Source organism: Erinaceus europaeus, chromosome 6, assembly GCF_950295315.1.
Source record: "Erinaceus europaeus chromosome 6, mEriEur2.1, whole genome shotgun sequence".
NCBI classification, from domain to species: domain Eukaryota; kingdom Metazoa; phylum Chordata; class Mammalia; order Eulipotyphla; family Erinaceidae; genus Erinaceus; species Erinaceus europaeus.
In genome coordinates, this window is record NC_080167.1 from 4943479 (window position 1) to 4968676 (window position 25198).

At 57.4% G+C, this 25198-nt stretch overlaps 1 protein-coding gene across 1 annotated transcript; it reads left to right on the forward strand.

Moving 5' to 3' along the window:
* The first annotated feature begins 502 nt into the window (after positions 1-502).
* FOXN4 (forkhead box N4) lies at positions 503-20887 on the forward strand. The gene is made up of 9 exons (XM_060192626.1): positions 503-588; positions 13978-14123; positions 16212-16333; positions 16428-16541; positions 16775-16902; positions 17319-17415; positions 18195-18402; positions 19667-20032; positions 20656-20887. The coding sequence occupies exons 1-9, from the start codon at positions 503-505 to the stop codon at positions 20883-20885; spliced, it is 1497 nt and encodes a 498-aa protein (XP_060048609.1). The 3' UTR covers positions 20886-20887.
* The last annotated feature ends 4311 nt before the right edge of the window (positions 20888-25198 follow it).

The following is a 25198-nucleotide window of genomic DNA, read 5'->3' on the forward strand; positions in this document are numbered from 1 at the left end:
TGGGCATGGGGGTGCCCCACTTCCTCAAGAAACACACATGGAAAATTCAGCCATTCCCCACCTCCCCGCCTTTATTTTTTCACTTACTGATTTCAGCTTTTCAAAGTGGTCCTGACTGAGCCACAGTAGAAAATAAAAGTCTTAGGAGGGAGTTTTTGTTTTTTTTTTCTTTTCTGACTTTTGCCTGTGTGCCTGTCCTGAAAATTGACATTTGGATTCTAGAATCTTTCTCTGCCCTACACCGCCCCCCCCCATTAGTTCCAAAGAACCTGGAATTCCACCCCACTCCCCCCCTTCTAAGACCCTGTGCATTGGCCCTGGGAAGTGGCCTGTGTCAGCCAGGAGTCCCCACGCCCATAGCACCTTCTCTCTCTCTTCTGTCCCCTTGTTTGAGGTCTGTCCTGACAGTGGGAACACGGTGTCTGTCTGCCTGTCTACTGTTGCTGATGGGAGTTTTTTTTTCTACCCCCTCCCCCCCACCCTCCCCCCCATCCCCCAGGAGATGATAAAAAGTGACATCTCATCAACCATGTCAAGGATTCTTGACAACCCAGGACCCACTCGCCGCCCTGCACCGCAGGAATATAGGTGAGCACTTCCACAAAAGTAAATGTTTAATATCTCTCTCTCTCTCTCTCTCTCTCTCTCTCTCTCTCTCTTCAATGTTCCAAGGGTTCCTCAACCTGCCCAGGGATCTCAGTCACACGGGACCCCGTGACTTCTCAGGAGAGCTCTGAGGGCAGTTTGGTCTCTCTGGGACCGTGGGGAGTGGGACTGAGATGTGTCTGGGAATTTTTGTTCCCTTCTGGAATCCTGGTGATTGTATCAGAGGACCATGGCAGCCCTTGCTTGCTACCCAGAGACCCTAAGCACTCCAGGAAATGATCTCCAAATCTTTCTAGGTGAGGAAGGTGCTCTCCTCCCTGAACGGGGGGGAAAAGGCATGAGTTCGAGCCCCTCCCTGGGAACTAGCTGTAGACTCCCTCAATTCCCTGTCCCCCCCCCCTCTCTGAGCCCCAGTTTCTGTATCCACTCTTGAGTTGGATGTCCTTAGCAGCTTTCCTGGGCCTCTGGGGTTTGGACAATAAATTACGTGGAGACTGAGCTTGGGATAAATGATTTCTTGAGATAGGATGAGTCAAGAGACAAGTGGGGAGGAGAGGAGAGACCCTCACCATTTTGTGTTTAATCTCAGAGCTGGAGAGAACCTTGGCAGGGTGGGGGGGAGGGAGCTGGGCAGCCAATGACTAGGTTTTCAGAAGTCATGATGCATTTTTTGCAAAGAAATACATAGAATAAAACATCATAATTCTTCCAAAAGCCCCATAGTTCAATCCCCTGCTTTTCCAGATGGGGAAACTGAGGCTGAGAGAAGGAGGGGCTAGTGCAAGGTCCCATAGCCTGGGACAAGGAGGAGCCAAAGGAAGGGCCTGGTTACCCTTGAGCCTGGGAGATCCATCCAGGCCCCCAGGGCCCCACCCCAAAAGGAGCCTTGTGTCCTGCACTGAAGGGACACAGTCCAGACTGCAGTGTGGGGACAAGACAGAAGGGGGGCTGGCCTGAGGAGAGCAGCCTGTCAGCTTGGATCAGCCCTATTAACCCCGGGGGCCATCTGCCCCCCACCCAGGAGCCTCCAGCAGCAGACGGAGGCCCCCAATTAGAGGTGCCCAGAGGCAGCCTGGAGACCCAAATGAGGCCAGCCCCCCCGCCCCCCCCACACACACACTGATCGCCTGCTGTGCAAGGCTGGGGGCCCAGATGTGGGCCCGGTGTGAAAGCGGACCCTACACAAAGGCCGGCTGCCCCTGCCTGTCCCCTGTGTCAGAGGATGAGCCCCACTGCACAGGCGAGGAAACTCAGGCCCATATGAGAGGAATGGCTTCTGCTAAGGTCACAGAACTGGGAAGCCCAGGCTCAGGTACGGATGGGCAGAGCAGGGACTGTCACCTCAGTGCCTCTGGTTGGCACAGTCCTCAGGGCCTCAGTTTCCCCATCTGTAAGATGGGGCTGCTTCAAAGATGGCTTTTAATATCCACTCACCTATTGTTAAGGTCCTGACCAGTTTCACCTCAGAAACTGGGGATGGGGAGGCAGGCATTAGAGCTGTTCAGTGATGGGGGGATGTATGAGCCCCCCCCACCCAGGGATCTGGCACCCAGCAGGCACATGGGGCCTCTCTCTCTCTCCCCCTGGGTGGACTGGAAGAGCTCAGAGCCACACAGACTCCCCCCTACACCCAAGAAAAAAAAAAGCAGGCAGGTAGAACTACCCTCCTCCCTTGAGCTAGACTGTGGGTGCAAAGGTCAGCCTCGGACAGGTTTGGAGGCACGTGTTGGCTTCCTGTTTCGTAAGGTAGGCACAGTTAGGGCACCCCCCTATCGCTGGGTACTGACTGGCTAGATGAACCTGGAGTGCGGAGACTAACCGCTGTCACCATTGCTCTGAGTAGCCAGTCACACTGCAGAGCCCAAGAACTCCAGCCTTCAAGGGAGGGGCCTCAGGGAAAGGGGGCTGCCTGCCAGCTCCATGCCCGACTCACTAACTGTCGGGGGCCACCCATCACCCATCGGTTCCATGGCTGAGGAGTACAGGCATGGGCCCAGTGTGAGCTCTCCTGCCCTGTGGCTGTGTGGCCCTGACAGGATGCTGGCCCTCTCTGTGCCTGTGAGACGGGGCTGGGAGAGAAGCCAGCCGTCAGCTTATTGGAGGGGTTTAGAGCTTCCCTCTTGAAGGGGGGATTCAGCAGGGCTGGAATAATATGTGGGGGGCTTTGCGACATGCAGCTAACCCCCCCCATGTTCCTTTATGCCGCTCTCATCCCCCTTCCTGCAAAACAGCCCAGGAGAAATTTATGGGCTTCTGGTCGGCTCCCGCATCCCCGGGGAAGGGCTGCTGGTCTAGTCCCCCTGCCCCTAGACTCTGCCCAAGCCATCCTGGCCCTCCAGCCCCCACCCCCTCCCCCAGGCCCTGCCCAGGCCAGCCTGGCCCTCCAGCCCCCTCCTCCTCCCCCAGGCCCTGCCCAGGCCAGCCTGGCCCTCCAGCCCCAGCCCACATTTGGCCGTTGCCTTTCAATGTCTGTGTGCAAGGCGGGGAGGCAGTGGCAGCTGGAGGTGGCCTGTCCCCAGGGAGTCTGAACTACAAATTGCCAGCAGCCTTGCAGGGGAAAGACTGGGGTGGGGGGTGCTGGATGGCTGGGTGGGCCAGGGGCTGGGGCAGCTCCGACCTCCCTGGCAACCAAACAGAACCCAGCCCTTGCAGCTTGGCTGTTCCGAGGCTGGGAGGGGTATCCCCTCCTTGAGGGGCTGAGAGCCATTTAACACCCACTGCCTGCCAGGCACTGCTGCCTCCTGAGCTGGGTGCTGGCAGGCGCCCAACACACAGAAGGGGAAACTGAGTCATGGGAACTGACTTGCCCAAAGGCCTGCACTCGGAACAGGACTACTGATGACAGCTTTGCGAGCAGATTCTAGTGTCAGGTCCAGAAACCTTCTTATACAAATTGGGAAACTGAGGCTCAGAGAGGTGAGGTGAGAGCAGGCAGGCTGATGCTTCCTGGGACCCTCACCCTGATCCCGTGTCCACTCCCCAATCCCTCCATCCCTCTTCTACCAGATGGGGTGACTGTGGGCACACCCCCTCTTAGGATGGTGGGTTTCTGGTCTGAGATAGTAGGGGGGGTGGATTGATGGGTGGAAAGATGTATGGATGGATGTATGGATGGATGGATGGATGGATGGATGGATGGATAGTGGATAAATGGGTGGGATGGATGGTGGATGGATAGATGGATGGATGGATTGGATTGGATGGATGAAGATACATAGGTGGGATGGATGGTGGGTGAATGGATGGGTTGATGGGTGGATGGATGGTGGATAGATGGGTAGGTAGATGGATGGACAGAAGGATGGACAAGTAGATGGGTGGACAGATGGACAGATGGCTAGATTCCCATAGGACTTTCATGTCCACAGAAACTCTTGGAGTTTTCCTGCTCAAGTGAGGACCAGAGCTGTCCTGGTGGGGTAGGGAGGAGCACCACCAGCATTGTCTAAGCACAGACCCTGCTGGGAGCCACACCTCAACATGACACCTCGGAGGGCACAGCCTCGGGGCAATGCAGCTGCAGCCTCAGCTGGAACCTGTGGGGTGGGGAAGGAAATCTTTCATGCCAGGAGACCATCCCAAGGTCATCACATCCCAACCTGCCTGAGGCAACCAGCTCCCCGGGCCACAGTTAGGAGAGGCGCCTTCCTGGGCCTCACCCACCTTTGGGGCCTTTTGGTTTCACAACCCAGAAATATGTGGACACACACACACACTTCCCCAGAGAGGATAGACCCTCTCCCCACATTTCTAACCTAACCAAACCCTTTTGCATAGCATTCTCTCTTGACCCGGCTGGGGATTTCTGAGCTTGCTTAACTTGCCTGTGTTTTTCCTGTAAACGGTTATAAGAGCTAACTGTTAGCTGAGCAAACACCTCAGGGACACATTTAATCCTCCTGCAGGTGAGGCTGAAGTGGAAAGGAGCAGCTCCTACCTACACACCAGGAGGCAGGCAGGGCCCTTCTGACCAGAGGGAGGGGACATCTGGCCTCCAGGGACTGTGGTTTCTGGCAAACACCTCTTACTGAGCCTGGAGGAAGGCGAAGGAGGAGGCAGAGGAGGCAGAGAATGGGGAGCAAGAGGAGGAGGAGAAAGGGGAGGAGGAGAAAGAGGAGGAGGAGGAGGAAGGGGAGGAGCAGGAGGAAGGGGAGGAGCAGGAGAAGGGAGGAGCAGGAGAAAGGGAGGAGGAGGAGAATTGGGGAGGAAGAAGAGAGAGAAGGAGGAGAATGGGGATAAGAAGGGGGAGGAGGAAGGGGAGGAGGAGAATTGGGGAGGAGGAAGGGGAGGAGGAGAATTGGGGAGGAGGAAGGGGAGGAGGATGGGGAGGAGAATGGGGAGGAGGAGGAAGGGGAGGAGGATGGGGAGGAGAATGGGGAGGAGGAGGAAGGGGAGGAGGATGGGGAGGAGAATGGGGAGGAGGAGGAAGGGGAGGAGGATGGGGAGGAGGAAGGGGAGGAGGATGGGGAGGAGGATGGGGAGGAGGAAGGGGAGGAGGATGGGGAGGAGAATGGGGAGGAGGAGGAAGGGGAGGAGGATGGGGAGGAGAATGGGGAGGAGGAGGAAGGGGAGGAGGATGGGGAGGAGAATGGGGAGGAGGAGGAAGGGGAGGAGGATGGGGAGGAGGATGGGGAGGAGAAAGGGGAGGAGGATGGGGAGGAGAATGGGGAGGAGGAGGAAGGGGAGGAGGATGGGGAGGAGGATGGGGAGGAGGATGGGGAGGAGGAAGGGGAGGAGGATGGGGAGGAGGATGGGGAGGAGAATGGGGAGGAGGAGGAAGGGGAGGAGGATGGGGAGGAGGATGGGGAGGAGGAAGGGGAGGAGGATGGGGAGGAGGATGGGGAGGAGGATGGGGAGGAGGATGGGGAGGAGGATGGGGACGAGGAAGGGGAGGAGGATGGGGAGGAGGATGGGGAGGAGGAGGAAGCCTGGTTGAGCAGCTGCCTCCCTGGATGGATTCCTGATCTCGTCCTCAGCATTGCCCTGGGTGGTGGCGGGCACAGAGCCCCTTTTATAGAGGGGAAACAGGCACAGAGTATTAGGTGACTTGTCTGGCTGACACAACTACAGAGAGACTGAGGTGGGACTTGTTCCCAACCTGGATGTTCCTTCCTCCACAAACATGTGGTATCAATTCAGGAGAAGCCCCAGAGGGAAAATTGTGTGTGTGTGTGTGTGTGTGTGTGTGTGTGTGTGTGTGTGGTAGGGGGTTAAATATGGGTGCTGGGCTTCAGCTCTGTAGACAGAGGACACCCCCCCCCGCCCCGAAACTGGCGTTGGCTCACACAGCTGTCTCTTCTGCTCAGCACAGGGCATCGTGGGGACCCATGGGGACAAACACTTGTAAGAGGGGACTGTCACTGCGGGCCTATACTTAGGCACAGGACACAGTCAGCCCTGTTGGGACTCAAAGGTGGGCAGTAGATAAGAACAGACACCCCCATAAACTGAGCAGATGGTCTCAGGAATCTGTGCTGTGCTCACAAACGTGGTAATCCTTCCAGCCAACAGGACAGTTAGAATGTGCCGGTTTGATCTAGGAGGTGGTGGTGCCTTAAACTAGGCAGGAGATGGATTGAAATTGGGGAGATGCATGAGATGCTGAATCTGGGCTGAGCTGGACTAGGGGCTCCTCCTAGAGAGGTGGTGGCTGGGGCTCAGATCACAGGAGGGCTGTTCTTTTACTGTCCTGATGGCTTGGAAGGACAGTCAACAGCTTGTTGCTGGCTTTGAAAGTGACTGGGATCCATGTGGATTCAGTCGGCTAGGAAGGATCATCAGTTTCCCCAATGAATGGGTACTCACGGGATGCACCACGGGAAGGTCGATCCAATGCTGTTGACTGGCTACAGAAGAAGGGCAAACGCTAGAAGAAGGAAGGACAGTGGCTGGTTCTGACATGTCTTTAGAAAGGTCAGTGTGGGCTGGGAGACAGCATAGTGTCTCAGATTCAGTCCCCAGCACCACTATAAATTGAGCAGTGCTCTGGCCTCTCTCTTTCTCTCTCTCTTTCACTAAAAATAAATAAATAATATTTTTTAGGGCTGTGGACACAGCATAATGGTTATGGAAAAAGACTTTTTTTCTTTTGCCTCCAGGGTTATTGGTGCTTGCACTAAGAATCCACTGCTCCTGGAGGCTATTTTTTCCCTTTTGTTGCCCTTGTCGTTTATCATTGTTGTTGTTGTTATTATTATTGTTGTTGTTGTTATTGTTGTTGGATAGGACAGAGAGAAATGGAGAGAGGAGGGGAAGACAAAGAAGGGGAGAGAAAGACAGACACCGGCAGACCTGCTTCACCGCCTGTGAAGTGACTCCCCCTGCAGGTGGGGATCCGGGGGCTCAAACTGGGACCCTTACACTGGTCCTGGCACTTCGCGCCATGTGCACTTTACCCGCTGTGCTACTGCCCGGCCCCCACAAAAAGACTTTCATGCCTGAGGCTCCTAGTTCAATTTTTAGTCCTAGGTTCAATCCCTAGCATCACCATAAACAGAGCTGAGCAGTATTCTGGTAAATATTTATATATATATAATAATATATAATATATATTTTAATATATATATTTTAAATCACTGTGGCTGACACCATGAAAGAACTGTGGACATCACCCGGAACTCAGCTGGTAGAGCCCCATGGATGATGAAGCAGTGCTTGGGTCTCGGTCTCTGTGTGTGTCTCTCTCTCCGAATACAGAATAAATAAATGACGAATAAATGGGCCATGGAGGAGGTGGCTAAGGGTATCCACATGCTCAAGGCCCCAGCTCTAGCCCCTCCAACTGCACCCCTGCTTAATCATAATGCTGGTCACGTGGGTCAGGCTAGGCACATGGAGGATGAACAGCACGGACTCCAGGGAAGGTCATGTTGCCCAGAGCCACTGGGAAGTCCCTGCACCCCTGGACCTGTTACCATGGAGACACTTGGGCTGATTCTTCTAGCAATGCAATGTGGATAGTTCATCCTTTTTGACTATAGCATGAGGGCTTCATTTTCAGAGAGAGACTGAGATTGACATACAGGAAGAGAGACCATAGCACTGGAGCTTCCCCCGGTGCTGTGGGGACTGGGCATCAGTCTGTGGGTTGCACACATGCTAAAGGTGAACTGTCTCACAGGATCTGACTGTGTGTTGGGGGGGGGGCAGTGCATTTCCTGGGCACATGTGGCGATGGGATCAAACCCAGGACCTTAGGCATGCCAGCCTTGGGCTCTGTTCACTGGGACTCCTCTCCCAAGTTTGTTTTAGTTGGTCCAGATTGACTGGGGGATCCCAGGGCGGGGCTCTGGAGTGGGTGGAGTGAATCCCAGTGCTTCTGCTATGTGACTCTTGGGGGGCTCACTTGCCCTCTCCAGGCCCCCGCCACCCCCTCTGTGAAGTAGGTGATGTTACCACGCTGCAGGCAGGAAGAGGGGGTCCCCTAGGAAGCTCCCACTCTGTGTTGTTCTCAGTCACTTAGGGAGTCTTCCACCATGTACAGAAACTTTGTCTCGTCAGCCACAGGGGGGTGGGTGCTGCTTCCTAGGTTATTCATGGGGAACATGAGGCTCAGAGTGGGGGAGACAACCACTCCAGGCCACACAGCATGAAAGGGTCAGGACCAGTCCCTACTCACTGTGCTATTCTTAGAGGCCTGGGGCCTATGGGTTCCCCAAAAGTCCCACACCTGCTGCTATTGCTTTAAATGTGAGGAAACTGAGGCCTGGGGAGGGAAAGGGTCTTGCCTGAGAGGCTCAGTCTTTGGCGAGCAGACAAGGGTTCCCCTGAAGACAGCTTCCATGTGGCCCAGAGGCATCAGAATGGACCTTGTAGGCCCGGGAGATGGCGTGATGTTATGGTATTGGGCCCAAGAGTGTGAAGCCCGAGTTCAGTCCCTACACTGCTTGTGCCAGAATGATGCTCTATTTTCTTATTAACTGATCTTACAAAAAGGATTTATTTATTTATTTATTTGATAGGACAGAGAAAATTTGAGAGGAGAGGGGGAAGATAGAGAGGGAGAGAGAAAGACAGAGAGACACCTGCAGCTCTACTTCTCTGATCATGAAGTGTTCCCCTGCAGATGGGAAGCAGGGGCTTGAACTTGGATCCTTGTGCATGGTAACTTGTGTACTCAGTTGGGTGTGCTACCACCTGGCCCCCTCATTAACAGATCTTTTAAAATAATTTTAAATAAATAAAATAAAAATAAAAAGGAGGGGGAGTCGGGCAGTAGCACAGCAGGTTAAGCACACATGGCCCGAAGCACAAGGAAGGGTATAAGGATCTGGATTTGAGCCCCTGGCTCCCCCCTGTAGGGAGGGTCACTTCACAAACGGTGAAGCAGGTCTGCAGGTGTCTATCTGTCTCTCTCTCTCTCTTTCTCTCTCTCTCTCTCTTTTATTGTTGTGGTTATTGATGTCGTTGTTGGATAGGATAGAGAGAAATGGAGAGAGGAAGGGAAGACAGAGAGGGGGAGAGAAAGACTGACACCAGCAGACCTGCTTCACCGCCTGTGAAGCGACTCCCCTGTAGGTGGGGAGCCGGGGGCTCGAACAGGGATCCTTACTCTGGCGCTTTGCACCATGTCCACTTAACCCGCTGCGCTACCACTCAGCTCCTCAGGTGTCTGTCTTTCTCTCCCCCTCTCTGTCTTCCCCATCTCTCTTGATTCCTCTCTGTCCTATCCAACAACAATGACAGTAATAACAACAACAATAATAACAACAATGATAAAAAAAAAGAGCAACAAAAGAGGAAAAAATGGCCTCCAGGAGCAGTGGATTTGTAGTGCAGGCACCGAGCCCCAGCGATAACCCTAGAGGCAAAAAAAAAAAAGAGAACTTGCAGGTTGCTTGGGGCACACCTTCCATCTAGCAGGGGCCAGAAGAGGCACCCTCACTCCTTGAACTCTCCAGGATGGAGCTTCCCTGCTCCCACTTCCCAGAGCGCCCAGACAGCACCCTCTGCTGGGGACAATGTAGTGGTGGTGGGGGGGGCAGGATCTTTTATCATGCAGCAAACTCAAAAGCTCATGAACTGGGATGGAGATTCGTGAACTCCCACAAATCCCAGTCCCCGGAACTCTCAGACCCCTCGTTTTCCAGTTGTGTTATGGCCCTGGGAAAGCCAACAGTGTCTCCAGCAAGACTGAGGAAAGGGTCAGCAGGAGGTGACTCCGCCTCACTGGGTGTGAGAGGCCCTGGGTTCGCTTCCTGGCACCAGGTGGCAGCATTGTACCTGTGGAGCTTCGCGGCTGATGGGGCGGAGCTGTGGCGTCTCTCCTCTCTCTTTCTCTTCCCCCAAAGCTCCCTCTTTCTAGAAGTAAAGGGGTAAATGGTCCCCAGAAGGCTGCGTGGAGGTATTGTGCAGGCCCGAGAGCCTGGGTTTATTCCCTGGTGTCAACAAGACTGATAGAAGGGGCTGGGCGGTGGCGCACCCGGTTGAACACACACATTACCATGTGCAGAGACCCGGGTTTGAGCCCCCGCTCCTCACTTGCATGGGTGAAGCTTCATGAGTTGTGAAGCAGGTCTGCAGCTCTCCCCCCCCCCATTTTCTTTATTTGATAGGACAGAGAAATTGAGAGAGAAGGGGAGATAGAGACAGAGGTGCCAGGTGGTAGCGCAGCAGGTTAAGCGCACATGGTGCAAAATAAGACAAAAATAGCCACCAAGAGCACAAGAGCAATGGATTTGTAATGCCTGCACTGAAGCCCAGCAATAATGCTGATGACATTTAAAAAAAAAAAAATTGAAAGAAAGTTCCAGGCTACTGCCACCTAGCAGAACTCACCTCAGAGATGGGACACACACACACACACACACACACACACACACACACACACTCCCTTATTTGTGCTGTTTGAGCTCAAAGAAACAAATCTATTTTGCTTAGTGGACATTAAATCCAGCCCCTATGCAGAGGGAGGCCAGGTCAGGGCCTGACCTCCTGGGAGTCCTAGCACAGTCCTCCCTACGCCATCTTTGACCCACCCAGTGCTCCCAAGATGCCCGTTCCCTGCCGAGCACCCACAGACTCCACTGGGGCTGGGACAGACAGGCCAAGCTGGGTCCTGTCACCAGGAATGGGGCTGTAGCTTTCACTGACCTGGCCTTGGTCTCCCCACCTATAAAGAGGGGCTCAGGGAGGCCGAGGACAGTCCTGTGGGCTCCTAGGGTAGCTGTTACCCACTGTCCATGGCAGGTGCTATGGTTGGTGAGTAGACTTTGAGGTAGCCCCAGGTGGGTAGGGGTGGCATGGTATATGCCCTGGCCACCTGGGTACAGGGAGCAGAGAGAGTCCCCAGGCCAGGGCTCTGGGTGGCAAAGTGGGGGTCTGGGAGTGGCTCTAGGGCATAGAGGGGTCCCCCTAGGGGAGCCAGGAGCCTGTCTGGACTCTATAATGCAAGTCAGCTATTTCCCTTCCCCTGCCTCAGTTTCCCTGCAGGGCAGAGGGGAATGAGGGGCAGCGTCAGGCGTCTGAGGAGGCTGTGGTGTTCAGAGAAAGAAGACGGCATTTGAGGGGTGCCTCTGGGGATGGCCCTGACTGGGTGAGTGAGAGAAAGCTAGAAGGCTGAGGCAGGCAGGGGGTGGGCTGGGGGCACAGACTCCAGGGACTGCAGGTGGTGGTACGGCTGAAGGGGCTCAGGGGCCATTACCCCAGCTGGTGCCCAGGTCACTCCGTGTCCCCACACTCTGTGACTGAGGGTCAGGGCAGGTGTGGGTGGTTTGACTTCAACTTCTCATCAGCAAAACTGACACCAACAGGACCCAGGGCCTCCTGTACAGGCGTCCCACACTGGAAACCCCCAAACTCGGGCCTGAGTGGACTCTGGTTCATGTTCGCATCAACATTCTTTTTCTTTGCCACCAGGATTATCCCTGGCGCCCACACTACTAATCCACCACTCCCAGCAGCCATTTATTCCCCCCCACTCCGCTTTCTTTCTATTTTATTGGAGAGGACAGAGAGAAACCAAAAGAGACGGGGGAGATAGCAAGGGAGAGAGACGGAGAGACAGAGCGACACCTGCAGCACTGCTTCACTGTTTGTGAAGCTTCCCCCTGCAGGTGGAGAGTGGGGGTTTGAACCTGGGTCCTTGTGCACGGCAATGTGGGTGCTTAACCCAGTGTATTACCACTTGCCCCCGCCTTTAAGTAAGTGCTGTGAGAGACCCCAAGGACTGGTGTGTGCTTGAACCCTGGGCTACTTCTCATTTTGAGAGAGAGGAGAGGGGAAGGGAAGGGTGTGGAGGGGTGTGGAGGGGAAAGGCAAGGAGAGGAGAAGAGAGAATAGACACCCCAGAGCCACTTCACCATCTCTGGAGCCCCCCAATGCTGTCCATAATCTCCCCTATGCTGTGGGCTTCGAACCCAGGCCCCTGTGCCCAGAGGGCAGCACTGTACTGGGTGCCCTGCCTCCCAGCACCCACGTGGGTGTTCTTGATGTGTATATCGAGCAGGGCTAAGCTGGACACGCTCTGCAGGAGAGGACTGTCACTGTCCCTTTACTGACAGGAAGTGGAGCTCAGAGGGTGAGACCAGAGGTCTAGAGGGAGAGCAGGACTAGAACCCAGAGTGCAGGGCCAGTGTTATCCATGTTATCAATGGATAACACGTCCGACTACGGATCAGAAGATTCTAGGACTAGAACCCAGAGCTCAGCCTGCACCAGACGCACCTGTTTCCAGAGATGCTGCTCTGTCACCTACATTCAGGGGTTTCTACTGCCCCAGCCACCCTGCCCGAGCTGAGAAGCCTGCCTGCAGGAGTCACCTCACTCCTCCCTGCAGCCCCAGAGCCATGCGGAGCAGGAGGGCACAAGGGACCCACAGCCGGCTACTGAGCAGGAGCAGGGGCCTCAGCCATTAGGAGGCTGACTGGACACGGAGCAAGGAAGAGCAGGTGGGGGGCCAGCCAGGCCCCGAGCCCCCCTTCCCACGACCCCAGGGTCTCCACGGGCCCAGAGTGGACAGATGGCACTGCCTGGGTGTATCAGCGGCCAGATGAGTTAGGAGTGGGGGCTGGGGGGTGGCCATCCTCCTGGGGGCTGGGGGAACAATGTCACCAAGACCCCAGGATAATGGGGCCACGTGCTGCAGGGGCGACAGTCGTTTGTCACACAATGGGCCTCCGGGGACAGCAGCCACCAGCCCAACCGCTGCTGTTAATACCGGTGGCGGGCAGGAGGGCGGGCAGCAGGGAGCTTTCAAATGGCTGTGGCCCTGTTTCTCTACAACGTAGCCAATCGCCGGGGACCGCCGGTGTCACCTGATGCCAGCTGGGAGGTGGTGGCCTTGTGACAGTGAGCCCTGGTGGCCATGACACACTAACTGTGGCCCTGAGACGTAGCAGGAGCGGGAGAGATGGGCAGGAGCCTGGGGTGGGGGCTGAGGGAATCCTGTCAGGCTGATAGGGAGCAAGGGTGGCCCACCCTGGGGTCCCTGCCACCTGCACGAAGCCAGAGACTCCCTCCTTCTCTCTCCTTGCCCCCCACCAATTCCGGGGAGCCCCCTCACCCACTTCTGAGAATTTGCACAATGGAGAGGCTAAGAGACAGCTCACCAGACAGCGCACGTGCCTTACTGTGTGTGAGGCCTGGGGTTCGAACTTTGGCATGTGAGAGCACCGTGAATAGCATGTGATATCTTTTCCCTTCTGTGTGGGAAAAAGAAATGTTAGCCCAGAGCAGTGAAGCTCTGGTGATGACAAAAAAATAAAATAAAATAAAATAAAATAAAATAAAATAAAATAAAATGCCTTGGTTTGGGGAAGTATCAAAAGGTTTCTGCAAAAATGCTTTCCTGCCTGAGGCTCTAGGGCCCCGGGTTCAATCCTCAGCACCGCTGGGAGCCAGAGCTGAGCAGGGTTCTGATAAAAATAAACATTAAACAACAAATTCTTTAAAAATGAAAGAATTTGGACAGCAGACCCAGGAAGCCAGAAGAAGAGGTGGGCACACGGGTGCCTTGGGGTGCTGTCATGTGTACCCCATGCTGCTGGGGTCCAGGGAGCTGTGTGCCAGGGACAGCACCCCCGGTCCTCTGCCCCTGTAGCAGACTTGTTGGCTGTTGGCTTTATGCCTGGTGGCTGAGTCCTCACTGGGGCCTCAGTGGCCCCCATATAGGGAGAGGAGACATTGGCCAGTGCCCAGTCTCCAGCCCCCAGCCCCCATCTGTGTGTCTGTGGCCAGGGGCTGGAAGCCTCAGTTTCCCTGTCTGTAAAGTGGGAGCAGGCACGGTGGGAGTATCTGTGGAGGTTCGAGCAGGACTTGCTGAAGCTGGACACACACCAGAGCTGTGTCCCAGGGGGCAGGGGCTGCTGAGGAAGTGAGGAAGGGGTTCCCCACTGGATGAGCCCCTTCCAAGTGCCGCTCACACCCCTGCAGGCTCCTGGCCGCCAGCCACGAGGAGGAGCTGCCCGGGGACCTGCAGTCTCTGTCCTGGCTCACGGCCGTGGACGTGCCGAGGCTGCAGCGGATGGCAAGTGGACACTTGGACCTGGGTGGCCCTGGAGGGACACACACACATCCAGGTAGGGGCCGGGCGGGATGGGGCGGGAGGGTGCACTGCTGCGAGGCGGTCTCTGTCTATCTGTGTGTCTGTCTGTCCATCCACTTGTTTCACGCTGGCCCCGCCCTGCTGACTCTGGGTTCAGTGTGGAGCACAGTCCTCCCCAGCCCTGCTCTGCAGGGGACAAGTATTTGAGGTCGGATGGCATCCCGCCAGGTGACCGCTGGGAGCCTCCTGGTGCAGCCCTGAGCAGAGTGGCCCCAGCATCTCCAGAGCACAGGGCCTGAGGGCTGGCAGATCCCCCACTCCCCTGCAGGATGGCCCTGGGCAAGATGCTGACCCAGCCCGAACCCCCAGGGGGTTCACAGCCCCGGAGCTCTGAGCTCAGTGTCCACTATTTCCTCTCCTGGACAAGTGGCTCTGCCAGAGAGGCCGCAGCTATCAGGGGCCAGCGTGCCCTCCTTTTCCTCCTCCCTCCTTCCTTCCTTCCTTCCTTCCTTCCTTCCTTCCTTCCTTCCTTCCTCCTTCCTTCCTTCCTGCCTCCTTTTTTTCTTGCCTCCAGGGTTATCACTGGGGCTCTGTGCCTGCACTATGAATCCACTGCTCATGGCGGCCATTATTTCTGTTTTACTGGACAGGACAGAGAGAAATGGAGAGAGGAGGGGAAGACAGAGAGGGGGAGAGAAAGACAGACACCTGCAGACCTGCTTCACTGCTTACGAAACGACCCGCAGCAGGTGGGGAGCCGGGCTCGAACTGAGATCTTTACGTGGGTCCTTGACTTTCGCCCTATGTGCACTTTTAGCCCTGTGCACCACTGCCCGACCTCCCAGCGTGCTTTTTCTGCAAAAGTCCAGCAGTGATCGTTCCACGCCCTGGGATCCCTAAGGACTCAGCTGAAGTGCTGGGAGTCTGATATTGTAACATAGAACCAGCCACATACCATAGACAAATGAGTGGACATTGCTGTGTGTCAATAAAACTTTATTGACAGCAACAGGCCAAGGGCCAGGACTGATGCCCTGGCCAGAGTGTGGAGCCCTGATCTAGAACCATCACCCTCCACAGCTGTGTTTCTCTGGGCAGGTAACTTCCTTCCTGAGCTGTTCCATCTGCAAGGAGGGACTGTAGTGTTGCCTTCTTGGGTGGTGTGGGGGCCAGTGCAGAAAGCATCTGGCACCCAGTCTCAGTGAAGAGTCCCTGAAGCCAGGAACCGCCTTCCTCGTCTATGTAGGTAGTCCCAGTCTTGTGTTTCCGCTGCAGTGGAAGGTACTGGAAGCCCATGTTTTTGGCGGCCCTGGTGCTTAAGATGCTGTGGGTGGAGGGTGAGGCAGGAAGGTCGAGCCCAGGGGCCAGCTGCAACCCTGGAGAGCTGAGCAGAGGGACTGGCTGCACCTGCCAGTTGATCTTGCTTGATTGAAAATGGCTGCCTGCGTCTAGGCTGGTGCCGGGGTGGGGGCTCTGTGATGGACTAGCATTGTCTGTCCAGGTGCAGCGTTTGGTGGTGGCGGCGGTGGGTGCGTAGCAGAGACAGGCAAAGGGAGAGGAGACCCAAGGCAGCCAGGCCTTGGCCTGCACGGACACAGACGTCCTTTCTTCCAGGAGGACAGGGACCAAGGCGTTTCTTGTGTTCTCGTCAGCAATGTGGACTTTTACAGGTTGGGGCTACGGGGTTTCACGCTTCCCTGTGTGATTTCTTATTTCACTTTTACATGTTCAGACAGACAGAGAGGAGAGGGTGGCAGAGAAGCGAAGAAAGAGGGATGCCACAGCTCGGCTCCGTTGTTCACGAAGTTCGCCTGGTGCCGTGCAGGCTCCCATGTGGTGCTGGGCTCAAACCCGGGTCCTGGTGGATGGTCAAGCATGAGTTCTCACGGAAATATTAGTGTGTCCAGCCCCTTGCAGGCTTGATCTCACTGAGCCCTCACAGGAGTTTTATATACACAGAGGTGACAGTGCAGGTGGGGAAACTGAGGCAGGCCTACGGGCACACAGCTGGGGAGATGTGACTTCCATGCACCCTCTCCATCCTGCCTGACTCCAGGGTGTCCAGTTCTCCCCCCAGCCACCCAGCCGCCCAGCCCAGCCTCTCTGTGCTTCCCCCCTGCAGGAGCTGTAGCCGGGGCAGCTGGCCCACACGTGGGAGCCTCCCCGGGGCCCCTGCTACATGGCCCGGCTGGCCTGGCCCCCCCAGGGGTGTTGGGCCTGGGCTCCCTCGGCCACAGAGCCAGCGTAAGTGCCACACCTGGGTCAGGGAGCGCGTGGGGGGTGGGCGGGGGCCTCTCCCTTGCCTCTACTCTGATCCTCGGTCTCCTCCTGGCTTCAGCAGGTGGCCCAGTTTCCCGTGGGGGGCCCTCCCACTCCTGGCCTGCAGGACCCCCAGCCACTGTTCACTCCCAGTGCCCAGCCACCATTCCCGATCCCCCAGGGTGCCCAGCAGGTATGAGGGGAGGAGCACCACGGAACCCTTGACCTGGGGCTGGCTTCCCTCACCACGCCCAGGCTGTGCTCAATGGGCGCCCCCGAACTCCTGTGCGGTGGGGGTCAGAGACAAGACTGTCTCCTGAGGCCGTAGCCTTGTCCCCTGCAGAGACTGGGTGGGGGTGTTGGCGTGACTGCTGCTCTCACCTTCTCTCTCTCTATCCCTCTCCGCCCCCCTGTTCTGGCTGCAAGTGCCCTCCCTTGGGTCTCTATGGCCCCCCGTTTGGAGCTAGACCTCCCTACCCCCAGCCCCGCATGGCCGGGCACCTGACTCGGGAGGTGAACCCCAAACACTACCCCAAGCCCATCTACTCCTACAGGTGAGTCGGGGGGGGGGGGCTGGGCCAGGGCCGCCTCAGAAAGTGGGAAGGTCTGGGGACATGGGGACACTCAGGAGGGCTCAGGGCCAAGCAGGTGGCTTCTCTGAGCCAGATTCTCTCTGATGTGAAGTCATTTAGGAGAACAGCATCATGTCACTCACAAGAGTTGGGGGGTAGGGGGAGGCAGCCTGGTCAAAGTCTACAGGCCCCCAGAGCAGAGAGAGAGGGATCTGTCAGAGACCATGGCAGAGTGCAGGGTCAGGAGGAGGATGGCAGGAAGGGGGCAGGGTGGTGTCGCGGGGAAAGAGACAGCACCAAGCCGGGAGTGACCGGCAGCGGGTGCAGCAGGGCAGGCTGCCTGGAGGAAGTGGTCTTGGAGCCGCATCCATGCCAGCCCGTGCCCTCTCCCACCCCAGCTGCCTGATTGCCATGGCTTTGAAGAACAGCAAGACGGGCAGCCTGCCCGTGAGCGAGATCTACAGTTTCATGAAGGAGCATTTTCCCTACTTTAAGGTGAGGCCACCACCCCTGCTTCACTCCTTCCCCCCCCCCAAGCTGGGGCAGGCCCCAGGCCTCTGCGTCCACCAGTAGACCCAGCAGGCAGGGCGGAAAAGTCCAGACAGAGGGGCGTGTGAGCTGGGCTCTGACGGGGAAGAGAAGCTCCCGGGTACCCAGCGGGCAGAGGGGCTCACCCCAGAATCTGCTACCAAGAGGTAAAGCATAGACCCCCCGATGGGTCATCCTCCTCCCCGGCCTCGGTTTCCTGGCCTATGAACGGGGTGTGATGCCCCGTGGGGAGTAAGGATGCTGTCGGGCCAGCTGTTGGTGGCAGAGGATACAGCAGTGGGCACAGACTCTGTCTCTGCAGATGCCCTGGCTGAGGGCTCAGTGGGCAGCGCACCGGCCTTGAACACGCAGTAGCCACACAATACCCATGGCTCTGGCCCTGGCCCTACATCTCTCTCTCTCTTTCTAATTTTTTAATTTGATTTGTTTATTATTGGACAGAGGCAGAGAGAAATGGAGAGGGGAGGAGGAGATACAGAGGGAGAGAGACAGAGACACCTGCAGCCCTGCTTCACCACTCGTGAAGCTTTTTCCCCTGCAGGTGGGGACCAGGGGCTTGAACCCGGGTCCCCGTGCATTGTAACATGTGCGCTCAACCAGGTGCACCACTGCCTGGCCCCCCATCCACCTATCTCTGTCTCCCCACCTCTCTCAGGAAATTAAACAAGAGTTTTTTGATGGGGGGGGTCTCTGATGTGCCCGACTCGCCCCCCCGCCCCTCGCAGACAGCTCCCGACGGCTGGAAGAACTCGGTCCGCCACAATCTCTCCCTGAATAAATGCTTCGAGAAGGTGGAGAACAAGTCAGGCGGCTCCTCGCGCAAGGGCTGCCTGTGGGCGCTCAACCTGGCGCGCATTGACAAAATGGAGGAGGAGATGCAGAAGTGGAAGCGGAAGGACCTGGCCGCCATCCACCGCAGCATGGCCAACCCGGGTGAGCCGCCGGCCCTGCAGACCCCCAGGCGCCTGGAGAAGCTCTCTCCCAAGGGTGGGGTAATGGGGGGGGTGAGTTAAGCAATGACACTTCCTTGTGTTCCCGTCCCTGTAGCTCTGGACTCCACTGCCTCCTTCCCACTGGCCGAGGACTTAGGCACAGGGCTAAAAGTAGGATAGGATGTGCCAGTGAGGCCCCGAGTTCAAGCACCATGCACAACTCTCTCTCTCTCTGTCTCTCTCTGTCTCTCTCTGTCTCTCTCTGTCTCTCTCTGTCTCTCTCTGTCTCTAATTAAAACGATTTTTAGTGGTCCAGGAGGTGGCGCAATGGATAAAGCATTGGACTCTCAAGCGTGAGGTCCTGAGTTCAAGCCCAGGCAGCACATGTACCAGAGTGATGTCTGGTTCTTTCTCTCTCTCCTCCTATCTTTCTCATCAATAAATAAAATATTTTTTAAAAAAATCTTTAAAAACAAAACAAAAATAATTTTTAAAAGGAAAAAAGTGGCTATTTTAGAAAATATCAGAGGATACTGTCCAGGAGCCAGGACCACACACCTGATCCCCTTCACCCCCAGCCTCAGGCCTCCATGGGGGCATGACTGGCCTTTCCTTAGGGGACTGAGCCCTGGACGCAACCTCAGGCCTGTGCTAGGCTCAGCGTTAGGCCTGAGCCTGAACTCACAGCTGAGGGCGGTGTTCAGGGCTGGCTGCTGGCAGCTTTGGCCTCAGCTGGGCCCAGGTTCTTATTTCCCACTTGCACCTGGGGGTCTCAGCCTCGCCACTCTGGGCCCACTGACACAGACACAAAGAGCCAGAGATGCCACAGCCCCGGAGTTTCCCCCAGTGCCGTGAGGCTCCCATGCGGTGAGCCTGGGGCTTGAACCTGGGCTGTGCACACTCTGCCTGAGTTATATCGCAGGGCCTAGAAAGGTCAGTTCTCCCCTGGGGCCACTCTGCCTGTGTTTCCTGAGCAGCAGAGAGGGGCAGGACCTGGGGTGGGATGGGTGTGGCCTGGGGGTCTTCAGTCTTGCAGTCTGGGCCTGTGATGTCATTGTCACCCGATGTCATGGCCATCTGAGGCTCCTCTCAGCCCCCAAAGACCCACTTGTTGCGTCCTCACTGCAAGCCTGGGCGGCGGCTGTGACGGAGAAGAGTCTGAGGGTCAGAGAGGCACGTGCTCCGCCAGGGTGAACAGGGTGGGTAGGTGGGGGACGGGACCTGGCCAGGTTTGGCCTCTGAGCGCCCCCCCCTCTTGCCCGCAGACGAGCTGGACAAGCTGATCTCTGACCGGCCTGAGAGCTGCCGGCGCCCCTGCCGGCCGGGGGAGCCCGAGGCCCCGGTGCTGAGCTGTGGTCCCGCAGTGGCCGTGGCCCCCAGCTGCCTGGCCGTGGCCCAGCTCCCACCCCGGCCACTGGTGACCCTGTCCCTGCAGGCCGTCCCCCTGCTCCACCAGGGGCAGCCGCTGACCCGCCAGGCCCCGGACTCGCCCGCGCCGGCCCAGACCCCGCCCCTGCCGCACCCCCAGGCCCCCGCTGCCAGGGTATCCCTGGACTTCCCTGGCCTCGCCACCGACCTGAGCCCTGAGGTGGACGCCCTGGACCCCAGCATTGTGGACTTTGCTCTGCAGGGTGAGTGGGGTGTGAGGGAGGGACCTGGCTGCACATCTCCACGACCCCCATGCCAGCTCTGAGGGAGGCCTGAACTCACAGCTGAGGGCGGTGTTCAGGGCTGGCTTGTGGTGCCATGGTTCCCTCACATCCAGCCCCGTGCTGATGGTGAGGACCCCGGATGGAGGCAGTGGAGGCCATTCATGGGGGCAGACTTCCCCCAAATTTGCATCGGTAACTGCTAGGGCTGGCAGTATTCCCCGGACCTAGGGACCCTGCTCTGTCACCCCAACTCAGGAAAGGATCCATGCCCCTGGGAGGAGGATGGGGAAGAAGGAGGGTGGGAGGGAGGGAGGCAGGCAGTGGGGTCAGGTTCCAGGGAGGGCTGGGTACCATGCGTTGGTGCATCTGCTGTGTGTACCCCCAAATCTTCATCACTGCGGAGAAGGGGACACTGGTCCTGCCCTGTGATGGCAGAGACTCCGTGCTCCCCACTATCCTCCATCTAACTCCCCACCTGAAAGAGTGGGGGGGTGAGCTCCTCATCAGAAAGGACAGTCACCAGGACTCCCCGTGGGTGAGGAGCCCCCAGCTACCCCCTCCCAAGGTGGGGTTCTCTGGCTCACTCCCATTCTCGTCCCCAGGAAACCTCTGGGAGGAGATAAAGGAGGAAGGCTTTAGCCTGGATGCACTGGGGACCTTCGGGGACACCCCGCTGGGCTGTGAGCTGCCCCCTGTCCCCCCCGGCGTCGACCAGCCCTTCCCAGACCTGCAGGTGACTGGGCTCTACACGGCCTACTCGGCTCCGGACAGCGAGGCCCCTGCCCCCCAGCACCTGGGCGCCCCGGGGAACAAGCCCATTGCCCTGCTCTGAGACCGGCTCTCTGCCCCACCCCCCCATACCCCTGCCCAGCAGGCCTCTGAGCCCCTGCTGCAGCTCCCTCCCTGCCCAGGACCCCCGGGATCTGAAGGACAGAAGATGGACACACACCAGCCCCCAACTCCTGACCCAGCCCTGAGAGTGGGGCCTGATTCTGGCCAGCTCCCACCCTAGGACACACTGGGGGAGCACCTCGATAAAGGGGGGGTTAATTTATTCTTCTGGATGGAGCTGCGGCCTCCATTGCTAGCTAGGCCCTGAGGCCAGGGAGGTGGGGCCCCTGGCAGACTGAACTCGGACCCTCAGCTTCCAGGCCCCTCTCCTGAATTGTCAAGATGTCAGAGAACTCCCTGGGCCCCTGCCTCAGGCATTCATATTTATTGGGGCTCGACCACACCCACCACCTGTTCACACCCAGCCTGATGCCCAGAATGAACCCTCCTCCCACTCCTAGCTACAAGGGTGCCTTGCAGTGTGTGGCCTCCTCCCTGGAGGCTTGAAACAAGCGGTTTCTAGGATGTTTACCAGATTCAAATCCCTCCCTGCACACTCCAGAGAGGAGCAGCTTGTAGACGTGGGGTCTTTCTCTTTATGGGGGGAGCTGCGCAGTGAGCCCAGGACCGCAGGCATGCAAGGCATGCCCCCATGTGGTCCACTTGGCGTGTCTCCATTCTTAGAGAGAGAGAGACCCTGCACCACCATCCACAGAGCATGACAGGTTGCTCCCACGTTGGGCTGAGACTCAAACCCAGGCCCCTGGGGCAGCTTGTACTGGGAGACCCATGTCCCAGCCCCTGCCCTGGAGTTTTCTGAGAGCTGGGAAGGGTAGGGAGTGTCTTTGGATGTGAATACGGTTCTGATGGGACAAAGCCAACACACAGAATGCTCACGGGGACTTCTCTGCCCCCCTTGGGGCCTGGGGCAAGCTCATGTCTTCCCCTCCAGCTTCCTGCAGACCTGGGTTCCAGGAGCAGGTAGATTGGCGATGGGGGTGATGGGTCTCCTTGCTGAGGAAACACAGCAGATCCCCAGAGCCACATGTCCCCACCACCCACCAGGCAGACCAACCCCTCCCCCCAGGCTTTGAAGGAGCACCTTTCGGTCCTCCTGGGTTCCGGGACTTTCTGAGGCCCATCTGCCATGTGCTGCCCCACCCCATCCAGTTACTTTGTGTGGCGTGAACCACCCCCCACACACACACACATACTAAGATGTCCCGGTGGTTGAAGAGAGCCCCCTGCACGTGATAAAGGGCCACCAGGCAGGGAAACTGAGGCTTAGAGGCCGCACCACGGCAGTAAAAGACCGATGGTCTCCCTGTGACCCCAGCTGCTTCCAATGGGGCTTGGGGACAAATCACCATGGCCCCAGGGACTCTGTAGAAGCTCTGGGATGCTCAGCTGGGAGGACGAGGCCTGACCGGCTGGAGTGGCCGCAAGTGGGGCTCAGGGACACGAGGCCACAGTCACAGGCTGCAGGCAGGGCCAGCCTCACAGCTGGAGCCCCACCTGTGCAGGCAGTGCCCATGCAAGAAGCAAGACTGGAGAGGTGACGACACACATTTCCTGGAAGAGAAAAGCTGGGCTGGGAGCTTCTGCCCTGGCCAGTCTAATTCCAGCCCCGTGACCATGAGGCTGTTGGTCAAGGGATTCACAACTTCAGCCTCATTGCTCTTCCTGCTGGAAGGCAGCGGGATAGCAGCCTCCATTCCAATGGTGGCTGCAGGCATCTGTCTCACTGCTCCCCCTGCTGGAAGGCAGCGGGATAGCAGCCTCCAACCCAATGGGGACTGCATGGCGTCTGTCTCACTCCTCCCCCTGCTGGAAGGCAGCGGGATAGCAGCCTCCACTCCAATGGTGGCTGCAGGCATCTGTCTCACTCCTCCCCCTGCTGGAAGGCAGCGGGATAGCAGCCTCCAACCCAATGGGGACTGCATGGCGTCTGTCTCACTCCTCCCCCTGCTGGAAGGCAGCGGGATAGCAGCCTCCAACCCAATAATGGCTGCATGGCGTCTGTCTCACTGCTCCCCCTGTTGGAGGGTGGTGGGATAGCAGCCCTCAATAGTGGTTGTGTCCTAACCAGCAGCACCTGTTAAGCTTTAAGGGCATTAAAGTTTCAGGTGGATCTCAGGTGCCAATTGGTGGCCCCAGACCCCAAGTGAAGCCCTGACACCCCAAGGGCACTTTTTCTCTGAAGACAAAAGCTCTAAATGCTGGAAAAGACAAGGAGGCGGGACCCCAGTGCCCCCCTGCCCCTCTGATCTCAGCCCAGGATGCACCTGGGACCCCATTTGTGGTCACTGTCACAGCTCTTACGGAGAACAAGCCCATTCCACAGATGAGACTGATGTCCAAGTGGCTGGCTGCTTACCTGTGAGCAGATGGGCAGAGATGGACCCCAGAGGGTGCCCCATGACCCCCAGTCCTGTCTTGGGTATGTTTTCTGGGTGAAAGGGTGCCAAGGTACTCTGGGGGGTCTCAGTGCCTGGAAACACCCCTGGGTGTGGCCTGTGGCTTCAGGGAAACTATCTGGCAGAGGCAGAGGGTCCCCCTCACCTGACCTGGGCCCTTGCTCTGATGCTGTCTTGCGTGTGCGCACAGGTGCAGGGCCACAACTTCCTGGATGGGGGGCGGGAGGGGACGTGGCAGATGGGTGGGGAGGGTGAGGAAGCCAGGACCTCATGGGGCCACAAAACCCTCATGCAAAGGTCCACACGCCCCTGCCCCCACAGGCCGCAGGGCACCAGAGGTGCAGGCGTGAGGCCCTGGGTGTGGTCCTTGGGCCTGCACATGCTGCTGGAAGACTCCTCAGCAAATAAGCCTTAGGGGCTGGGGAAACAGCATCATGGGTTCTGCAAAAAGACTTTAGTGCCTGGGGCTCTGACAACCCAGGTGCAGTCCCCAGCACCACCAGAAGCCAGAGCTGAACAGGGCTCTGGGGATAAAAATAAATCTTTAAAAAAATAGCCTCTAGATCTCTCCCAGATGGGTGTTATGAAATAATAAAAGAAGTCACAAGAAAGATGAGAGGAAAAACTTCTGTGTACTATCAGGGAAGATGGACGGGGGGGGGGGTGTCTCTGTGAGCTCCACACAGACACTGCGAGACCCAGAGGTGCTTCTGGGTGTAAATACCCACAAAAGGAACCACCCATATTACCATGCACAAAGAGCCAGGTTCAAGCCCCCACTCCCCACCTGCAGTGGGGACACTTCATGAGCAGTGAAGCAGGCCTGCAGGTGTTTGCTCTTTCTCCTTATCCCCCCCTCAATTTCTTTCTGTCCTATCAAAACAAAAATAGAATAAAAAATAGCCACCACGGATTCATAGTGAGGGCACTGAGCCCCAGACGTAACCCTGGGGCCATAAACAAATCTTTCAGTGTTTTGCAGTTTCCACAATTGAGTGTGAAGGATGCTGGGGGAAGAGAGCAGCTGACTTTTGGAGTCAAAGAAATGGAAGTGGGGAGACCAAGAGATGAGGAGATTCAGCGCAGTGCAGCTCACATGCAAAGCTTTGTCTCACTCGGGGTTTGGGGCTTCCAGACTCTTCCAGCTGGGCAGGGGAGGCTCTTGTGGATCTTGGGTCTCACGCACAGAAGGTGGAGCTCTGTCCACTGTGCTGCCTCCTCAGACCCCCCCGAAACTCAAGGTCCTTAGAGGGCGTGTGAGGGGCTGGGCAGTCGAGTACCAGATTAAGAGCACGTATTACAAACCACAAGGGCCCACCGCCAAGGATCCCAGTTTGAGCACCTGGCTCCTCACCTGCAGGAGGGACGCTTCATAGCAGTGAAGCAGGTCTGCAGGTGTCTCTCTCTCTTTCTCTCTCTCCCTATTCCCCCCTTGCCCTCTACCCTGTCCAACAAAATGGAAAAATCTGAACACCAGGAGCAGTAGATTCCTACAGTGATAACCTTGGAGGTTAAAAATAAGGCGGGGAGGGGCTGTCCACCCCGAGTCTGACTTGTCTATGATTCAGGGGTGTGTGGGTGAGGCCCAGATGAGGCTGGACCACCATCCCGAGCCTGCTGTGTGGCCTCCCACCCATACTGGCCTGAGTTGGCCGAGTCGTCCTCCCTTCCCTGAGCCAGGACTCTAGGTATGCAGCAGCCCCGTGTCCCCCTCACCCCTCAGGCTGAAAAGGCCGGGTCCTCCATCTGCCTGCCTGCAGCCTGGGGGGGCGGAACCCCATCCGAGTTGTGGCTCTCCCCACCGCCCCCAGTCTGGCTGGTGCTCACAGCTGCCCCAGGAGGGACGGCAGGGGCAGCCTGCCTCTCCCCTCTAGATGACGAGTCCAGGCCCACAAGC